The 21421-nt window shown below is 55.3% G+C and overlaps 1 protein-coding gene across 3 annotated transcripts in view; it reads right to left on the bottom strand.

The window, feature by feature from the left end:
- SLC4A1 (solute carrier family 4 member 1 (Diego blood group)) overlaps positions 1-12298 on the bottom strand; it is a 41591-nt gene extending 29293 nt beyond the window's left edge. For 2 of the 3 annotated variants that reach the window (XR_014709792.1, XM_084616031.1), the window contains exons 1-3: positions 12157-12298; positions 6012-6119; positions 4110-4206 (exon numbers count right to left, since the gene is read on the bottom strand). Coding sequence is in view for 2 of the 3 variants with exons in the window: in XM_084616031.1 (XP_084472157.1) it covers positions 4110-4206; positions 6012-6044 (130 nt within the window). In the remaining variant the exon portion in view is untranslated. Of the gene's footprint in view, positions 1-4109; positions 4207-6011; positions 6120-12152 lie in introns of all 3 variants that reach the window. The other variant, XM_084616032.1, reaches the window with a different exon arrangement.
- Between the last annotated feature and the right edge of the window lie 9123 nt (positions 12299-21421).

The raw sequence follows: 21421 nt of genomic DNA, 5'->3' as shown, positions 1-21421 counted from the left end.
ACACCCATTCAGGCATCTTGCTCACACACCCACACACGCAAGGGAGCTTTCGAGGCCGTCTTGGTGCACCCCCAGCTGCTGTGGAGGGAGTCGGAGGAGACACCTCCCATCAGTGCAGGATCTGAAAATGTTCCAGGCCCAGCCCAGACTTTTACCAACGGCTTTGATATCTGGCTCCCTTTTGTTTCACGGTCTGGGATTCAGACAGTGGCCCTGCTTGTGTGACCCACTGGTGAGGTTGGGTTGCAGGTCCCGCTCTGTCTCGTCCGCACAGGGCGTGAGTTGGTTACAGCTGTAGCAGCTCATGCTTTTAGCTCTGGAGAGCCCTGGTGTGTCTGCACTGATGGCAGATATCCTACTTATAAACGGTCAGGCCCTGGCCCTGTTCTCTGGATCCCTTTGCCCATGGCTGAGTGACTGCTTCCAGATGGGCAACTTTATCATCAGGGACAGTGGCAAGCACCTGCGAACGTGGTCTAGTGATCTGAGCTCGGAGCTGCAACCAAAAGCTCCTCTCTGGTCTAAGCTTGTCTCTGCCACTGACTTGCTTGGTGCCCTTGGGCAAATCACTTCACCTCTCTGCCGCAGCCTGCAGAATGACAACTGGCCTCTGTCAGAAGAGCTTTGAGGGTTAATTATACCTGACCCTGGGCAAAAAGAAAAGGAGTACTTGTGGCACCTTAGAGACTAACCAATTTATTTGAGCATGAGCTTTCGTGAGCTACAGCTCACTTCATCGGATGCATGCCGATGAAGCTGTACTCCTTTTCTTTTTGCGAATACAGACTAACACGGCTGTTACTCTGAAACCTGTCATTATGCAAGACCCTGGGCAGTTCACTTCCTCTTGCTGTGCCTGTGTCCCTTCCCACCCTTTCTCTTGTTGATAGACAATAAATGCTGACTCTTACTCCACGTATGTACAGTGCCTAGCACAATGGGGCCCAGAGCTGCTGCAGCGAGCCCCCAACAGATGGCACTGTGGAGACTTAACCGGTGGGGCTGGTTCAGCCACAAAGCCCTGTCTAGGCAAAGCTTGCTGGGCCCTGCCTTTGAGTGTATGTGGGGAGGAGGAGTGCTTGGCGGTGAAGATGCAAAACCTAGTGGCAGCTAGGCTTCCTCCGTGACACCCCCAGCGTTGTCTGGCACCCAGGAGAGAGTAGCGGGAGAGGTGGCAATCATTCAGGCTCTGAACTGCCCACGTTATCACAGGGCCAGCAGAGCTCAGACTGCAGCCCCGGCCCACTAGATCGCCTTCCTTCTTGTGGCTAGCTGAATTACTGTCCTCCCAAGACGGGAGTGCCCTCTGAAGCTCGTAAATCCTGTCCGAGTGAGTAAACGAGGCCTGCACCCAGCACGTCATAACAGATATTTATCGGCCAAAGGGGCTGCTGAGAGATGATTCGAGCTGGCTGACCTGAAGAAGGCTCAGGGCATTAATCCTTTGGAAATGGCCTGGACGGAGCAATGGAATTGTATCATCTGTTCAAAAGGACTGCATGCACCCACGGTTTCTTTCATTGCAGCCTCATTACAACCCTAAGAAGCGTTGTGCTGGGGATTTAATCATTCTCGAATTAGAATTAGAATTGGAAAAAGGGCAGAGAGTAAAAAACGTGGGACTGTTCAGATCAGAAAAGAGAGGACTAAGGGGGGGGCATAGGCACCAGCTCCGGGGGTGCTCCAAAAAAAAAAAGTGGGTGCTCAGCACCCAGCAGCTGCCCGCCGATCCGCTGTTTGGTGGCGGGTGGGAGATGCTGGGGTGGGGGCAGGAAGAGGTGAGGCAGGGGCGGGGCAGGGGCAGGAAGAGGTGGAGCAAAGGTGGGGCTTTGGGGGAAGGGTTAAAGTGGGGGCGGGACAGAAGGGGGTGGAGCACCCAGCCGGAGAGAAGAAAGTCGGTGCCTGTGAAGGGAGGGGGATGTGATAGAGGGCTATAAAATTGTGACTGGTGTGGAAATAGTGAATAGGGAAGTGTTATTTACCCCTTCACCTACCACAAGAACAAGGGGTCACCTGATGACATTCACAGGCAGCAGGATTAAAACAAACATTAAGCAAGTACTTCACACAACGCACAGTCAACCTGTGGAACTCCTCGCCAGGGGATGTTGTGAAAGCCAAAAGTATAACGGGTTTCAAAAATGAACTAGATAAATTCACAGTGGCTAGGCCCATCAATGGCTCTTAGCCAAGACAGTCAGGGACCCAACCCATGCTCCAAGTGTCCCTAAGCCTCCAACTGTCAGAAGCTGGGGCTGGACGACAGGGGATGGATCACTCAAAATTGCCCTGTTCTGTTCATTCCTTCTGAAGCATCTGGCACTGGCCAGTCAGATCCAGGATACTGGGCTAGTGGGCCATTAGTATGGCCACTTGTCTGTAACACTGTGCCCTTCTCCTTTCATTGAAGGACCACAATCTGCTTTACAGATGTTAATTAATTATAAACCTTCTGACATTCCTAGGCATCTTTCCCCCTGCCACAAGAGTGCAACCGCCTCTGGGGTGGAACACAGCCACTGATGAGCTCTGCACAACGGTTGAGGACCAGAAGTGATGACAAACCCCGTACCCAACAGCAAGCAGCTGCAGGAAATGTTGGTGAGTCAATGTAATCACCCAGGCTAGCATTTAGTGCGGGCATCAGTGCAGAATATGCCTTAAGGAAGGTGCCAGGGAACCACAAAGGGGCAGGGGTCCAGTTTTACGTCTCATATAAAAGATGGCCCCTCCAGCAGCACTATACACGCTGACCTCACGCTCGTTGGCTCCAGCCCTGCCCACTGACTCATCAAGCCACTTCCTGCAGATCTCCCATCCAAGGACTAAGCCAGCCTGGCTCGACTTATCCTGGGAGACTGGACTCGATGACAGCAAAGGGAGGAATAGCGACACAGCGAAGAGGCAGAGCAAGCAGCTGGAGTTGCTGGCAGCATCACTTCTGCCCAGAGGGTACATCCCAGGACCTGCCTAGCACAGAGCTTGTTGCTGCTCCAGGAGCAATTCAGCTACCAAGTTCATAGGCTGAAAGGAAGGAGCCTGGCAGCTCTGCAGAGTAAAAGCCACTGACCCTGGGAAGAGCGTCAGAGCTGCAAACAGAATATGGGAATTACAGCTTTCCCATGTCATGCAACTAGTCCAAATATATAACTTTCTCTAGGGATGCGTAGGACCCGCCTCAACCCAGGATCTGAGCATCCTGATGGATTCCACCTTCCCAGTTCTCCTGTGAAATTGGGGAATATTATCCCCACTTTTCAGCTGGGGAACAGTGTAGGTTAAGTTGCTTGCCAAGGGTGCACAGGAAGTCTGTGACGGGCCTGGGAAAGTCTCCTGAGCCCTAATCTAGGCTCTGTCCACTAGAGTAGGCTATCCTGCCTTCCTCTCCCTCTCTGTTTGTACACACACACCCAGATGTAGTAACCATCTCCTGATCAACTGCATTGATCACGCCCCTATGATCGCTTCCCCTGCACTCTGCCCACCCATTCCGCTCTGCCTTGGCTATTTCTAACCCCCCTCTCTTTACACCCATCTATATGGTTCCTAGATATTCGTACAAGGGAGTTATTATCCACAGGACTTTAATAAATCTATCGCACAGCTAGAGCTGGCCAAATTCTTCTTTGTGGATTTGTGCAACATTCCTTGTGAATGCAACACTTTTTTCTGCAATATATCTATATCAGGGACTATGTCAGACAGGGGGAGCAGCAAACTGCAATGGGGGGACCACTTGAGACTGCAGGGGTAGCAAACCGCAAGGCAGGGAGGCTGGTTGGAGGGCAGGCAAAGGGAGGAGAGAGAGGACCACCAGCCCTGCATAGCCAGGCACCCCGGGTCCAGCAGTGGCCATGAGGACATCAGAACCCTTCATAGTGCACCGAGCTAATGGGGTGACATGGGAGGGCTGGGAATTCCTTCCTGATCTCACCCCCAGGCAGGCAGGGGGTGCCCTGAAGCATGTGCTCTGACAACCCTACCTTACATCACGACCTCAAGCTGCATTGCTACAAACAGGTGTCAATGGTGAAGAGAATGTCCCATTGCAAGGGAACCCTAACCCCCCTGTTAACCCTTAATGAACTATGAGCGTTCGGGTTACTCACTGCCTTGTTCATCGAGTGACATCTCTGATTGTTTCAGTTTGGGGTCCCTGTAGCCCTCTTCATCCAGCCTGCTCCTCATTTCAGCTTCATAATCCTCCTAACGGGGGGAAGGAGAACACCCTTCATGGTCATTAACCCTGCCTGTGTTGGGCAGCACAGCCTGGGCAGCTGTATCCCAGGGCACCAGCTCTGAGACACAGTGTGGGGCCCAGTACCATCTCTACTCTGGGATACAGAGGGATGCTCTGATGTGATTCCCCATAGGGACTGTAGCCCAGTGTGAAGCAGGATGTCCATGCAGGCATTCCCCGTGGGGGATGGTAGCGCAGTGTGAAGCAGGGTCTCTGTGCAGGGATTCCCTGTGGGGGATGGTAACCCAGTGTGAAGCAGGGGGTCCGTGCAGGGATTCCCTGTGGGGGATGGTAACCCAGTGTGAAGCAGGGTGTCCATGCAGGGATTCCCCGTGGGGGATGGTAACCCAGTGTGAAGCAGGGTGTCCGTGCAGGGATTCCCCATGGGGGATGGTAACCCAGTGTGAAGCAGGGTGTCCGTGCAGGGATTCCCCGTGTGGGATGGTAGAGCAGTGTGAAGCAGGGTGTCTGTGCAGGGATTCCCCGTGGGGGATGGTAACCCAGTGTGAAGCAGGGTGTCCGCACAGGGATTCCCCATGGGGGATGGTAACCCAGTGTAAAGCAGGGTGTCCGTGCAGGGATTCCCCGTGGGGGGTGGTAGCGCAGTGTGAAGCAGGGTGTCCGTGCAGGGACTCCCCGTGGGGGATGGTAGCCCAGTGTAAAGCAGGGTGTCCGTGCAGGGATTCCCCGTGGGGGATGGTAACCCAGTGTGAAGCAGGGTGTCCGTGCAGGGATTCCCCGTGGGGGATGGTAACCCAGTGTGAAGCAGGGTGTCCGTGCAGGGATTCCCCGTGGGGGATGGTAGCCCAGTGTGAAGCAGGGTGTCCGTGCAGGGATTCCCCATGGGGGATGGTAGCCCAGTGTGAAGCAGGGTGTCCGTGCAGGGATTCCCCGTGGGGGATGGTAACCCAGTGTGAAGCAGGGTGTCCGCACAGGGATTCCCCGTGGGGGATGGTAGCCCAGTGTAAAGCAGGGTGTCCGTGCAGGGATTCCCCATGGGGGATGGTAACCCAGTGTAAAGCAGGGTGTCCGTGCAGGGATTCCCCGTGCGGGATGGTAGCGCAGTGTGAAGCAGGGTGTCCGCACAAGGATTCCCCATGGGGGATGGTAACCCAGTGTAAAGCAGGGTGTCCGTGCAGGGATTCCCCGTGGGGGATGGTAGCGCAGTGTGAAGCAGGGTGTCCGTGCAGGGATTCCCCGTGGGGGATGGTAGCCCAGTGTGAAGCAGGGTGTCCGTGCAGGGATTCCCCGTGGGGGATGGTAGCCCAGTGTAAAGCAGGGTGTCCGTGCAGGGATTCCCCATGGGGGATGGTAGCCCAGTGTGAAGCAGGGTGTCTGTGCAGGGATTCCCTGTGGGGGATGGTAACCCAGTGTGAAGCAGGGTGTCCGTGCAGGGATTCCCCGTCAGGGATGGTAACGCAGTGTGAAGCAGGGTGTCCGTGCAGGGTTTCCCCATGGGGGATGGTAACCCAGTGTAAAGCAGGGTGTCCGTGCAGGGATTCCCCATGGGGGATGGTAGCCCAGTGTGAAGCAGGGTGTCTGTGCAGGGATTCCCTGTGGGGGATGGTAACCCAGTGTAAAGCAGGGTGTCCGCACAGGGATTCCCCGTGGGGGATGGTAACCCAGTGTGAAGCCAGGTGTCCGTGAAGGGATTCCCTGTGGGGGATGGTAGCGAAGCTCTGCAGGGATTGCCCTGAGGAAAGCAGGGAGCAGCAGGGGCCGGATGGACTGAGTGGGGCAGTGATTTAGTCTGGCTCTGAGTTTCCACTACCTGGCCTGGATCCTCCATGGGTTTTTTGCTCATTGCTCCTCTCCCCACGTCTCTTGCTCTGTCCCAGCAATCAGCCCGGAGGCAGCATCACCCGATGGGCCCAAATCGCTGAAAAGGCAAAGGGAAGAAATGTATGTCAGGAAAGGCAGGGATAGCGTGAGGTAGGCCTGGCGTGGTAGCTCATGCCGGGATCCCCACGCCCCCCCTGCAGAATACCGGATTGCAGGCATCATTTATGGCAGCCCCTGCTCCTCCTTAGACCTGGCTTACCCCAGGAGCTCCTGGCCCTCTCTGCAGCATCCCAGAGCATAGGCACAGAAGTGGATCCATGCCTATTCTGCAGGTGCACGGCTGGCTTTGGGAGGAGGGATCAGGCACTGAGCTGGGACTCAGGAGAGTGGGGGTCAGTTCCCAGCACTACCATGGCTTCCAGTGTGACACCGGGCCAAACTCCAAGGGCCAGGTTTTCCAAAAGTGCTGTGTCCCCCGACCCAGCGGAAATCCGGCCCTTCATCTCCCTGGGCCTCCATTCCCCATCTGTACAGTGATAACCCATTATCTGCTTGGCCTCGTTAGACTGTCAGGCCCAGATCTTCAAAGCTATTGAGGTGCCTAATTCCCAGTGATGTCTAAGGGAGTTCGGCACCTCAATACTTTTGAGGATCTGAGCCTAAGCTCTGTCTCTCAGTCGGCCTGTGCAGCGCCTGGCACGTCGGGCCCTGGTCTCAGCTGGAGCCTCAAGGGACTCATGTAATAAAGCTCTGAATCCTTTGTCAGGGCTGGCGGTGAGTGCCGTAGGAAACGTATCAATCCCTGGTGCCAGCTGTCCATCCCTGCTGACTGCCACCCACGTGCAGATGGTGTTTGCGTTTCCATCTGAGCTTTCTGGGCTTCTGGAAACTGTTTATTTTGAGGTTTGCGATGAGCGCATTTGGGGGTGTCATGTCCCTATGCCCCCCTCCCCCTCAGCACAGAGCCACACGCAGGAGTCATTCACTCCTGCGACACAGCCCCGCTCCCAAATGCCGGGAGTTTGCTACGCTGACGTTTAAGGTAGTAACAGGGGAAATGAGGTGTAGAGGGTTGCTCAGGGTCACTCAGCGAGTCCCCAGTGGGGGTGAGAGCGGCGTACCAACCCACAGCTCCCCAGCGTGTAACCCACCTTCACTGAGTGCACCCAGGCAACAGGTTTAGGCCGTGTCTGCATTGACCTCCGAACCAGGGTCAAACGAGGGCTTGGTTAGATGCAGAGTGGCTCTGGTTTAACTTAAGATGGGGTGGGAAACCAAGTTCGAAACCCAAAGGCTGTGTGGACACTCCAGCTTTGGTTTAAACCAGGCTTATTTGATTTTATTTAAGCTGATCAGGAACAGGTTCAAGCTAAACCAAAATAAGCCACACGTAAACCAATACAGGAGTGTGCCAGTTTTTAAAAGTGTTTAAATTCAACTGGTGCAACTTCTGTGTGTTGAGGAAGCCTTCGAGACCCACCCAGACCAGCCTGTGGACCCACAAACCCTGAACTGCAGGGGAGTCTGGATTCAAAGCCAACTCTTTCATTCCCCACAAGAACCCCCGTAATAGAAGGGGGAGGAGAGCCACAGCCTGGGGCCAGTTCAGACCCAGATTCAGCCGCAAATATCAGGACTCCAGCTCATTTTTCTAACAGATCATACTGGAACCCCAGATGCAGCCCACCCACAGGCCTCCCCCCCCCAAAAAAAACCAAGCAAACTGGGAGAGTTCATATCCCAAATCCTGATCTAACCTGGGGTCCTCAGCACATCATAATCCCAGCTAAACTGGTTTGCAGCAGGTTTTAGCCAGCCAGCAAGCACCAAGGCTAAAGCAAACAGTGAGGGTCTCTTTCTATGCACTACATAGGGTGTGTCTGTTTCCTTGCTGATCAATGCATTTTGTGAATTTAGGTTCGAACGCAGCTTTGACTCCGTGCAAACTGGCCGCCTGACCTGTCTTTGAAGCCAGTTTCTTGGGAGCCCCGTTTCAACACAGCCGCACCTGGTTTAGCAAACAAGCTGCAGCCAGGCACGCACTGTACAGACACCCTGCTCATCAGTGAGAATCAAACCTGGGACCATCCAGCACCAGGCGTACAGGACAGCCCTCTGACGCCTGAGCAAAAAGCAGATTTTCCAGAAGTGGCAGGCTAGTGCAGTAGCAGGGTCAGCCACTAGAAGGCGACACAATCACATGCTAACCCACTGTCTCACACTTGCCTGAAGGCAGAATCTTGCCTCGCCTTTTGACCTCGGACTTGGGGCATCCTTTGCCAGATGTACTTAGGCCATTTTCAGAGCTGGCTGGGCCCGGTCCTGCAGCCCTGTGAGCGGCCTCTGGGGCGCTAAGGGTCTGGACTCCAGCTAGCCTGGCGTTAGCCCATTAGGATCGTTAGTTGCTCCTGCCTGCCTCAGAGAGGTCTCCGGGATGAATTTTCAGAGCCCCCTGCCCCTCCCCGGCACTGCAAGGGCCCATCGATTCCCTGTATGGCAGTGCCTGGCTCTGGGAAACCCCGAGCATATGGCCAGTAGGAGGTTCTGGGTCAGATAACTGGGCTTCCCTGCCCTGGCCACGAATCATAGACTATCGGGGTTGGAAGAGACCTCAGGAGGTCATCTAGTCCAACCCTCTGCTCAAAGCAGGACCAATCCCCAGTTTTTGCCCCAGATCCTTAAATGGCCCCCCTCAAGGACTGAACTCACAACCCTGGGCTTAGCAGGCCAATGCTCAAACCACTGAGCTATCCCTCCCCCCAGGAAGGAGTTGCCCATGAGAGCAGGGGGGGCGGGGGGGAGAGCTGGAGGGTCCCTGTCACAGGATACTGCAGAGAACTAGCAAGCTCGCTGCAGCCTCGTAGGGGATGGGGCACACGCAGAGAAAACGTAGGATGAATATCCCGGGGAATTCACTGAAGACGTGGCCAGCCTGGTAGGTGGGTGATGGGCTAGAGGGGGAATGGGGTAGCGAAGCATTCGGGGTCCAGCCCTGTATTGCCTGCCTGGTGGCATGACTGATACCGGGAGAACCATAAGCTCAGCAGCTCCGTGTGCTGCTGGGGATCTGTCATGTGTGTGCAGCCAGGACCTGGGTCACAGTGCGTGGCCATGAGACGTGAGCTCACACGGGGACACACGGTCTGCACCCGGAGAGCCCGTCAGCTCATAAGCGCTGCAGGGCCGGCAGGGCGAGGCAGCATCCCTCTTGGGGCGCACTTTGTGGCTAAGCTTGGAAATCCCCAGGGGCTGCAGGGAGTCACACAGCCCACGGCACTTGGCCAGCACTGAGCCAACGCCCCATCTGGCCTTGCGTGATCGTTGACGATGTCACGACGCGTTTTCTTTTCGCGAGAGCGGGCGGTTTTAGCCCACTGCCCCACTTCTGGCTGTGCCGCTCCAGACTCCCACAGAGCCTTCTGTCTTTGCCCAGAAGCTCTCGCGTGGCCTGGCTGTGCACAATAGAACAGCTCCACGCCCCTCCCCAGAGCTGGCTGCATTTCAGCAGTGGGCAAAGCGAGCTCTGTTTGCAAAATGCTTTGGAGTAAAGGGCGTTCCCGGCACTTAGAGGAGGAGGGAGGAGGGGGCGGATATTGCATCAGCACCTGGCTGCTGTGTTCTGCACCATGCTGATAGTCCATGGGCTGAGCCCCTCTGTGCAGCCAACCCCCACCCCCTCCCTTCCCCTCCTTGATTCTGAGCTGGGGGGTCAGTAGAGAACATCCCTCTTAGTAGCCCAGCTCCAGGAATCCCCAAAAGAGGGGCAGCTCCGTGCCTCCCCTGGGAGACACACCAGTTAAACTGCAGCATGAGCCGGGCCCAGCCAGAGCCCAGAGGGGGTCAGGGGTGAAATGGCACAAAAAGAACCGACAGTGGGAAAGGGCTGGGGGAGTAGGGAAGGGGGGAGATGGGGGAGGGGCTATCTCTCCCCCTCAGCAGGGCTCAGGTGCTGGAACGATTGACATCCCTTGACCCAGCAAATGACACTGAGGCCACTGTGTATAGCAGTGATCCGCAGTACAGAATCTGTACCCCCCTGCCCCAAATATGGCCCTGAGACCCACGGTATAGAATCTATACCCCCAGTGTCACAGTATAGAGCCCTGAGACCCACGGTATAGAATCTATACCCCCAGTGTCACAGTATAGAGCCCTGAGACCCACGGTATAGAATCTATACCCCCAGTGTCACAGTATAGAGCCCTGAGACCCACGGTATAGAATCTATACCCCCAGTGTCACAGTATAGAGCCCTGAGACCCACGGTATAGAATCTATACCTCCAGTGCCACAGTATAGAGCCCTGAGACCCACAGTATAGAATCTATACCCCCAGTGCCACAGTATAGAGCCCTGTGACCCACAGTATAGAATCTATACCCCCAGTGCCACAGTATAGAGCCCTGTGACCCACAGTATAGAATCTATACCCCCAGTGCCACAGTATAGAGCCCTGTGACCCACAGTATAGAATCTATACCCCCAGTGTCACAGTATAGAGCCCTGTGACCCACGGTATAGAATCTATACCCCCAGTGTCACAGTATAGAGCCCTGAGACCCACGGTATAGAATCTATACCCCCAGTGCCACAGTATAGAGCCCTGAGACCCACGGTATAGAATCTATACCCCCAGTGTCACAGTATAGAGCCCTGTGACCCACAGTATAGAATCTATACCCCCAGTGTCACAGTATAGAGCCCTGTGACCCACAGTATAGAATCTATACCCCCCAGTGCCACAGTATAGAGCCCTGAGACCCACAGTATAGAATCTATACCCCCAGTGTCACAGTATAGAGCCCTGTGACCCACAGTATAGAATCTATACCCCCAGTGTCACAGTATAGAGCCCTGAGACCCACAGTATAGAATCTATACCCCCCAGTGCCACAGTATAGAGCCCTGAGATGGCTCCTGCCTCTCAGCCTGTGCCCTTCTGGGCACCTCACAAGCAACAGCCGTTAAACAATCAACATCCCCATGGAGAAAACTCACCAAGGTGACCAGTTCCCCCTACCCCCAAGCCCTGGCACGGGACTGGGGTGCCTGCCAGAGAACCAGGTCTCCATGCAAGCTAAGCCGAGCTGGGGTGATTCGCAGCTTCCCCCCAGCTCTGGGCTTCAAAGGCAGGGCCACGAGCTGTGTCAGCCAGCCCTGGAGAGACAACCAGCCGCTCCGATCCCCAGGCCTACGGGGGAATGCCAGGCCACAGGAGCTCAGCAGTCGGTTGGGTTTGGATGGAGGCAACAGCAAGCCACTGGGCGTGCTCAGCTTCCCCTTTCTCCTGCAGAACCCCACTCCCGGCCCTGCAACTCCAGCAGGACCCTCCGTCAGCCCCAGGAAGGTCCTCGGGGCCTCCGTGAACAGCCAACTCCACTTCTGTGGCTACCCTCCCTCCTCTGCTGGCCTGAGCTCTTCACAGCCCCTTTCACGCCAACCTCTGTGACCAGCCCCCCAATTTCTTTACACGCCAAGGGGCAGACTCTGGTCTCAGTGACCCGGGCACAGTGCCCATGTCCATAAAGTCACAGCGAGGGTGAGCAGTCAGCACGTGTGAAAAATTGGGACCGGGGTGGGGAGTAATAGTCCTCTATATAAAAAAAAGCTCCGACTATCGGGACAGTCCCTATAAAATCGGGACATCTGGTCACCCAAGTCGCAGCCAGCACCATCACCGCAAGGCAGCTGCCCAAACGACACACCAGCTGAGCACAGGAAATGGCAGGGAGCCCCGTATCCAACAGGAAATATGGGGAGGGATCTGAGAGGGGGGAATGGTTCTGCTTGGCCTCCGGCTAGGATTGGGGGCTAACACTCGCCAGACTTCCGAGCAGCCTCCAAACCCCGCAGCATTCCCGGGGCGGGGGGGGAAGGAGCCACACAGCTTTCCGACCTCCGAGCAGATCATCTCCTTAGCCGATCTCGAACCCCATTGCATTAGAGTGTCTGCCAGTCCAACTCCCTCCAGAGATACCAGTGAGCTGCCCTCATGGCCCTTCTCCCCCCTAAGCTCCCCCAGGTGAAGACACCAACACCCCTCTCCGCCCCCTCCCCCCCCAGACTCCACCCACTCAGCCACACTCCCCGTGCAGCTCCATCCCAAGGGCGAGCGAATGAGCGAACTGACCTACCAGTGCCCGGTGGGATCCCGAGAAGCCTCCCAAGCCTGCCAGCTGGGTTCTCCTCCTGGAGCCCCTGGCTCAGCTGTGGTAGCCTGCCACCCGGGGAGATGGTAAAGAGACCTGCGATCGAGCCGGAGGCGCTTCAAACTCCTGAGTCATGCTCACCTTCCTAATCTCTCTGGCCCACCAGCCCGGCGCGCTCCCCTGCCGCTTAGAGATTCACCCTTACTGCAGCCCCGTAAACAGCGCTATCTGGAGAGACCATCTTGCAGAACCTAGCCTTCCCCTCCCTGCCCATGGCCATGGCCGCCACCTTGCCCAGCCCCCATCTCTCTTGCCTCCATCTCTCTCGCCCGCTACTAACTTCATTGACTTTTGCAAATTAGGTTTAATGCACTTTTTTTTTTTTTTTTTTGTTGGTGGGTTGTGTGGATGGCCCAGCTCCTGTCCTTGCAATATCTTGTTTACCAATTTCTGGGGATTCCCTTTGGGGAAAGCCCTGGGCGGACGTGAGGCGGGGAACTCTTCTCGAATTTTGTTGATTTTTTTAAAAAGTGCTTCTGGTGAGGCATCTCCCTGGCGGACATTACGTGAGGCATTTGAAGCAAGGGCTCAACTCCTGCCGATCTCACTGCAAGCGTGCCTGTATTTACTAACATGTCCATACCACGGTTATCCGTGAATAGCCCAGGGGCATAGCACGCGCCCAGTGCGCTGGGCATCACACCAGGTGTTTGGACCTGCTGTGCTCAGTAGTCCACCGAGGGCCTGATGCCTGGCCCGCTAACGTTGAAGGAAACGCTCCCATTGACTTCACTGGGCTTTGGGGGCAGGTTCCAGGCACATTCTGCATGGATGCATTTGAAACTTTCACCGGCTCAACAGGGTTGTTCTACCTAGATGTACCGGCGGTGCAGCCACAGGTTCTAGGTATGTCAAGGCAGAACGTACCCAGTGTATTGCCAAATAGCAGCTCCTGGTAGAGCTCACCTGTCATGCTGCTGAATGGCCCAGCCGCATGCAGGTAGGACCCACTTGCCATGCTGCCAAGCATTCTAGATGTGTTTTACCTCCATGTATGCACAGCACGCCTGATCTTCCAGGATGTGCCTGGACTGTCCAACATCCTGGCCGGCGTGTTCTACCCGGGTGGATCTAGAACCAGAGCCTTTTGTCATCTCTGATTTTTGCAGCCTGGAATCTGCCATGGGAGCCACCCTACACTGCAGGTATAGGCTGGGAGCTTTCATTTCTTCTTTCTGAATTACCTTTCTAGCCCTCGTGGTTGTAAAAAACTCGAGAGCAACCCGTGTAGAGATGGCCAAGCTGCCAGCTCTCCCCACAGTGCAGTCATGGGTGGTTAACTACAAAATCGGTGGCATGCTCACAATGTCGGGGAAGACCAATGGGAACTGTATTGAATCTGAAGATAAATAACAAGAGATCAGGCTGCTGATCACATTCTTTATTTGCACATTCAGTTCAGCAGAAACCTGCGCAGTGAGAGCAGAACGTCCAGCCCGCTGCAAAATCCAGGTCCCTCACCACAGTCAGCAGGGCCTTGTTGCTGCAGAGAGCTCTGGGCACTGCTGAGACCATTAGGTAGCATGGCAGGGGCGTTACATTTTGATGTAGCCAGAATGCTCAGCTGCACAGCCGGTGTGGGCTGCCCGGAGGTACCCAGAATGCTCAGCTGCACAGCCGGTGTGGGCTGCCCGGACGTACCCAGCGTGCTCAGCTGCACAGCCGGTGTGGGCTGCCTAGAGGTACCCAGCATGCTCAGCTGCGCATCCAGTGTGGGCTGCCTGGAGGTACCCAGCATGCTCAGTTGCGCAGCCGATGTGGGCTGCCCAGAGATACCCAGCATGCTCAGCTGCACAGCCGGTGTGGGCTGCCCAGAGGTACCCAGCATGCTCAGCTGCGCAGCCGGTGTGGGCTGCCCGGAGGTACCCAGCATGCTCAGCTGCGCAGCCGGTGTGGGCTGCCCAGAGATACCCAGCATGCTCAGCTGCGCAGCCGGTGTGGGCTGCCCGGCCATACCCAGCATGCTCAGCTGCACAGCTGGTGTGGGCTGCCCAGAGGTACCCAGCATGCTCAGCTGCACAGCCGGTGTGGGCTGCCCGGCCATACCCAGCATGCTCAGCTGCACAGCTGGTGTGGGCTGCCCAGAGGTACCCAGCATGCTCAGCTGTGCAGCTGGTGTGGGCTGCCCGGAGGTACCCAGCATGCTCAGCTGCACAGCCGGTGTGGGCTGCCCGGACGTACCCAGCATGCTCAGCAGCAGCCCTCCAACTGGCATCTCAGCAGAGACCTTGTGGACCCCAAATGGCCATCAATGCTCCTTACTGCTCATTCCCAGCGCCTGCCTTTTTGACCCTTCTCGCATCAATAGCAGAGTGATACAAACCCCACCCAGCCCTGCTCACCTAACCAGCCCCACTCCCCGGTAAAGCCAACCCAACCACTAGGTTCTCTCCATGCCACCATGCCCAGGGGACATGGCATTATAGGCAGAGGAAGAGGCTTCTCCAATTCTGGCACTGACTGACTCGGGAACCTTGGACTGCTTCCCAGAGGGATCAAGTATGTGCCTTTTCTGTTGATTCCAGGCTATTAGCCTCCCTGTGTGTCATTTCCTGATGTCTGGGGCTGGTGTGTGGTCCATGCTTGGTCATCCGACTATGGATCATGCCTAGGGTGAGAGAGGCAACCTGATGGCCTGGACAGGGCGCTGGCCTAGGATTCCATTCCCAGCTGTGCCCTGCGTAACCTTGGGAAAATCACATTCCCCTCTTTTCCGTGCCTCAGTTTCCCCACCTGTAAAACAGTATCAGCCCCTCCCCACCTCTGCACAGCCCTTTGAGGTCAGTGGTTGAAAAGCACGGGAGCATGTCAGTGCAAATTGTTCTAGATTTCACAGGCTGCCCTGGACGCACCTCGGAGGCACAAGAGACAGCAGGAAAAACGCATTTCAGCCACCTGGCCGATCGGCAGCTGGCACCAAATCGAACAAAACCTGGCCAGCGTGATGCTGCTCTGCACAGATTGGTTTTGCACCATCCACTTATTTTAAGCCACATGGATGACCTGTGTCTGCGATGTGCGAAATTGTGAGCTAGCCTGTGGGCACACCTCTGGGGACTGGCCCACGCTTCAGGCTACGGGGACCCGTGACTCGTGAGTGTGAGTGGCCTGGTGTGAGTGTGTGTGTCGGGGGCGTCCACATGTGGGTGTGTGCGTGGCTGTGGGTGGGTGGGTGCCAGGGGTAAACGAATGGGGGTGAATGAACAGACCTCCCTGGAGCTCGGAAAGTAACCGAGGCCCGCCCCTCTCTGACTCAGGGCCTCCCAGTGCCAGGTTCCCCATTGCACATGCTCAGTCCTCACCGGGTACAGATGCTTTCAAAGGAAAATATGCAACTAGAGATGGGGGAGTCCAGCCCACCCACCTGCCTCTTTCCACCTGCTTCCCCTCCCCCCACCTGCCTTTCTTCCCTTTGCCCTCCACCAACTCCCCTCCCCTCCCCACCTCTCGCCCGTCCCTCATTTCAGATCAGCATTTCCCCCCAGCCCACCCACGTTTGCCAGTTACAGCAGAGACGCCGAGCCAGCAGGCTGGCTCCTGCTCTCAGCCCCCTTGGTGTGAACCCAGAGTAACCCCCTGAAATCAAGGGAGCCCCATTGCACCCCGATGTCACTGAGCTTATCGCCAGCCGCAGCCCAGCCCCCTGCCACTGCAGTTCTCTGGCACCCCCTCAAAGCGGGTTTTATTGCACATCAGCAAAAGCCGGGGCTAGGCATAAGCAGACTAAGCAACTGCTCAGGGCCTCAGGCAGCTCCAGGGGGCCCGCATTTGCTTTTGTTGTATGTGCGGGGGACCCCCCAAATATTCCTGCTTAGGGCCCCCAATGGGCTAGCATCACCTCTGCGTCAGCGACTGGCTGTCACCTTGGTCCGGTGCCCTGTGCCTCTTTGCCCCGGCTTTAGTCTGAGGAGGAGAGCACAGGGTGGATGGCTCCCAACTCAATGGGCAGCGCTCAGGAAACAGAGAGGAGCAGAGATCGGACACAGAGGGACAGCAGCAGGAGAACCCCTGTGCTGACCTGGCCACAAAATCGTACAGGAAACAGCTCCGAGCCATTTTAAAGCCCTGAGTGTTACAACCCGCACCACGAGCCCTGCATTACACGCATTACACGCAGCTCCGAGCCCTGCGTGTTACAACCCGCACCACAGTGCATAGGAATAGGGTCTGGCTCACACACATGGGTCTTTGGCACCCACTTGCTTTCTTTCCATTCGATTGGTGTGCAAAGGATGGGAGAGACGACATGCCCACAAAGGGTTAAGACAGTGCAGACACCCAATCAGGCACGCCAATGTCGCCCTGGCCCATTTGGCCCCAGAGGTTATCAATACACAGGGTCACACCAAAGTGTGTCAGGGTGACCAGCTGGCTGGTCAAAGGTTATCAGAGGCTTGTCTGCTCTCAGCACGGATACCACGGGTGTGCTCGAGTGGGCATGCGATGTCCGGGATAGTCGCAGGAAATACCCCACAGAGACAAGGCACCAGACACACAGAGGGAGGGGTGCTCTGTCTGCAGGATCCACCCCTGCCTAGGGAGGTTTGCCCCAGTGTAAATACCATCTCTGTGGTACTGTGGCAACTGCCACAGGCTGGCTGGCCCTTTAAGGGGAGATGACTCAACCTCACCTGTAGTAGATACTTCCCTGGCCTCCCCAGGTAGAGCAGATAGGCCATGTGACTCAATCAGGCCTCTGGGATAAATAAGAGAGAGAGGGCAGGGCTGGGGGCCTGGGAGAAGCTTGCTGAAAAAAGGAAGGTTCCTGTAGGATTGTCTATGTCACAGCTAGCATAAGCCCTGAGAGCCTGAGTCTGTTGAAGTGGGCTGGGAGGTTTGCTCCTGGATGCCGTGTAAACACACCCTGCAACATTAGGACCGCAGCAGATTGGGTTTGCCTGTTGACCGCTCTGAGCCAGAGAGAAGGGGGCCCTGGGGCAAGGCAAGATTCCAGGCAGGCCAGAGGACAGACTGTAAGAAGGAATGGGTAGAAAAGCTGTTATTTTGTGTTCCCTTTTGGACTTGGTTACTCTAGAAGGTGGGACCTTCTCAGTAATGACTCTGGTGATGGGCCAAGCTGCTGCAAGTCTCTAGCTGAGGAAGGGTGGTGGAGTAAAGACAGGGCTGGTGAGGAAGGCTGGGCTGGTGATTAGGGCATTAGTCTAGGATCTCAGAAACCTAGGTTCAACTCCCTGTTCTGCCACAGACTCACAGTGTGACCCTGGGTCGATCCCTTGGCTTTAGCCTGGGTTATGTAGGAGGTGAGACTGGATGATTACAAATGGTCCTGTCTGGCTTTGCAATCTATAAAGCTGGCTGAAAAGTGGAAACTGAGGCAGAGCTTGTATGGCGTTCCCACTTGGCCCCAAAGGAATACTCTGGAGCGAGCAGCCCTTTCACAGATATGGATGTTTGTGCTGATGTAACCTACTGTGGTGAGCTTAATGATCAGATGGCTCTGTGATGGCTGCCAATTTAATTCCGGGAAGTCCTATGGCCTGTGTTGTGCAGGGTCACAGTGGTCCCTTTTGGCTTTGTAACCTCTGAACTTCCATGAGTTGTGTTTTTTGGGGGTTTCTTAAAGCCCCCAACCCCTGAGTCATGTTGTTTACGTGAGAATCTCAGCCATCCCTTTTTTTTCTTTACAAAATAATATTGTTGGCCCCCCCACCCCGGCTACGGCGAAAAGCTTGAAAAATGAGACCCCAAAAGGTTCCAACACCCTGATGCAAAAAATCTGACCTTGCTCATCACTTAAAATGTCATGACTTTTAAGCCAATCTTGTGCTTTTTGGAGGGCTGACTCCAGACTTTTTTTTTTAATGCTTGGGTTGAGGATGCTGGATGTCTGCAGCAGAGACTTGCATCCATGTCACAAGCCTGCAGCTACTTGATCTAGGCTGGAAAGAAAGATAGAGGGAGGGGGCAGGAGAGAGGATCTCTGAGCCCCAGCCCTCTCAGTTTGGCAGCTCAGATGGACACCGGGGAAGGTGGGGGGTGTACACGCACTCAGTGCCCATCTGACTATTTCACTGCTGGGCTTGGAGGATGCATCAGGAAATCGAGGGGGGAAGAGAAACCAGCCTGCAGTGTGGGAGAAGCAGTCACTGAGCTCAAGGGAGGTGGAGAGGGGGATGTGTGTGTGTGTGTGTGTGTGACACATGAAATGGATGCAGAGGAAGAGACCGATCTGGTCACATGGGACATGTGCATTCTAAGGCCTGTTCCCCTACTTGTGCCATGGGAGGGGAGCCCTGTGCTTGCAGGGTCAGGGGAATGACTGGGGAGGTGAGGGAGGGGGCAGGTGGCACTAGGGAAAGGGGGCCCATGTTACCACAGAGGAAAGTGCTCTAGCAAATCAAGGTTGTTTCTGGGCTTTCTAAAAATGCAGTTCTGGGGGGGGGGGGAATGCTTCTGTGTCTTTAACCACTAGACCACACTTCCTTGAAAAGGAAGCTCCGATGAAGTGAGCTGTAGCTCACGAAAGCTTATGCTCAGATAAATTGGTTAGTCTCTAAGGTGCCACAAGTCCTCCTGTTCTTTTTGCGGATACAGACTAACATGGCTGTTACTCTGAAACTTCCTTCCCAGAGACAGATATAGAACCCAGGAGGCCTGACCCTGCTTCTAACCACTAGACCCCACTCTCTGTAGTCTCTCCAGACCCCATTACATGGCAGGTGTAAGAAACCGCTGCCAGGCCCTTCTGGAGCCCTGGGTTTCAAATGACTGGCATCTGGATCCAGTCCCTGATCTCCAGGCTAAACCAAGGGCTGCCACTGGATAGCTTCATTGGCTGAGCCTGGCTGCAGGAAATTGGAACTTTCCTGGGGGGAAGGAGACAAAACCCTGCCCATGGGGTGCTGGGGCAGGTGGCCAGGCCAGGCTGTGAGGATGGTGGGGTGCCTGGGGGGAGGGCTGATTGCCTTCTGCTGCAGATACAGACAGACAAAGCTGTGTGATTAGCCTTATCTATGGGGAGAGCCTAGGGATCCTATGTTATCTCAGTGTGACCAACTTCACCACACCCTCCAGTCACCAGAGACTCTCTGCCAGGTCTTTAAAAAGGCCGGGGAGACCTGGCAAGTGCTTCTAGGGATGGTGACGCTCCGTTAACCCTTGCTGTGCCGTGCTGCCCTCCCACACCCAGCCAGGAACATCCCTTCAAAAACTTGAGCCAGCAAAACCCTTAAGCACCTGCCTACATCCTATTAACTAGGCCCTTGTTCAGCATCCCACTAGAAACAGGCACCACAAGAGGAGCCCAGCAACTAGATTTGAATTTGGATAGGGGTGGGGGGATGAAGAACCCTCTGTGCCCCCCATTTCTCTCGGCAAAGTGATTGCTGCACCCTGTCTAGCTCCAAGGGGCTTTGGAGCGTTGATCCCCACCCTAGGGTGCTACTGGCTGCTCCGAAAGCTGAGCCCCACCCAAGTTCTAATGCGCCGATCCTCCCGACATCCCCGTGACGTAGGGAAAGCAGCGCTGCTATCCCCATGTTCCAGATGGGAAACTGAGGCACAAATAGACAAAGACTTGCCCAAGGGGTTGCAGGCAGAATCAGTAGCAGAACACCCCGTCCAAGCGTCTCCCCGAAAAAACCCATAAAGAGATGCACCCATTTGATTTCTCTTCGGCGAACGGCAGCCACGAGCCCTCTGCCTGGCACGCCCTCGCTCCCACTAGGCAAACCTCCCTGGGAGTCAAGTGGTACCAGAATCCGGCCCATCACACACAATGTGCTGTACCCACTCGGAGCAGCAGGGGGCAGAAGCTTCTAGGTTGCTGTTATATTCACAGGCCCTGACTGAGATCGGGGCTCCAGTGTGCTGGGTGCAGTACGTACACAGTGAAAGACCCTGCTCTGAAGAGTTTCCACAGAAAGACCTGGAGAAGGAGTATTAAGAGCAGGGACTGTCTTTTTTTGTTCCATTTCTACACCTAGCATAATGGGACCTGGTCCAGGACTGGGGCTCCTAGGGGCTAGAATATTTCATAACTGTCTCTATTTCACAGACTGGGAAGAGACCGTCCCAAGGAGCTTGGCATTGAACCCAGGCCCTGTGGGTGCCAGGCTAGTGCTGAATGGCAGTTCATTTTCTCTTGGCCTGAAAAGCTTTGGGTGACTTAATCAAAGCTTGGGAACTGGAGTCTGTGTCCTATCCATACTGTGTGTGAGTGAGTAACCCTTGGGTGTAATCCACACATCCTCTGTGTGAAGGGCGAGGGAAGTGGAGGGTGAGTGGAGAGGCCATTTCCGGCTGCTACAGCTTAATTTCCAGCTCAGCCGTCCCTGTGTGGAGTAGCCCCTGTTCTCCACATCACGCAGACCGCCAGAGCTCTCTCGTTCATGTTGTCTGACTTAAATTATGCCTGGAATCCTTATTCAGCCACGTGCATGTCAAAACCTGGGATTTTCCCCTTGCGGAATTTGGATTCTTTAGTCATCCCCTCCATGGTTGAAAGTGGGACAAGGCTCCAGACTCTGGACTCCTTATTCAACTCCCCTAGGAGTCGAGAACTGGGCCTGCCGGGTCCTGGCTCCGAAATGAATGGCTCAGGCCATTGGTCTGGAGAACAGACGGATGGGCTTTGTTTACCCACCTCCCAAGCCCCATTCATGAATAAACTCTCCTTGAGCAACAAAAGTGCCACATTCCCATTCCTTTGACCCCAACATCCCCAGCCTTCTGGAGAGAGGATTCTGCTCTCCGGAAAGGCTGGGCTCCGGAGGGCGCTGATCCCTTCCATCCTGGGAAAAGGGCATGATGGACCCTGGAATCATAGAATCATAGAATATCAGGGTTGGAAGGTACCTCAGGAGGTCGTCTAGTCCAACCCCCTACTCAAAGCAGGACCAATCCCCAACTAAATCATCCCAGCCGGGGCTTTGTCAAGCCTGACCTTAAAAACTTCTAAGGAAGGAGATTCCACCACCTCCCTCGGTAACTCATTCCAGTGTTTCACCACCCTCCTAGTGAAAAAGTTTTTCCTAATCTCCAACCTAAACCTCCCCCACTGCAACTTGAGACCATTACTCCACGTTCTGTCATCTGCTGTGACTGAGAACAGTCTAGACCCATCCTCTTTGGAACTCCCTTTCAGGTAGTTGAAAGCAGCTACCAAATCCCGCCTCATTCTTCTCTTCCTCAGACTAAACAATCCCAGTTCCCTCAGCCTCTCCTCATA

This window comes from Lepidochelys olivacea (genome assembly GCF_965140295.1).
Source record: "Lepidochelys olivacea isolate rLepOli2 genome assembly, chromosome: 27".
Classification (NCBI taxonomy): Eukaryota; Metazoa; Chordata; order Testudines; family Cheloniidae; genus Lepidochelys; species Lepidochelys olivacea.
Note: the sequence above shows the minus strand (reverse complement) of the source record. Positions and strands in the feature narration are given on the sequence as shown.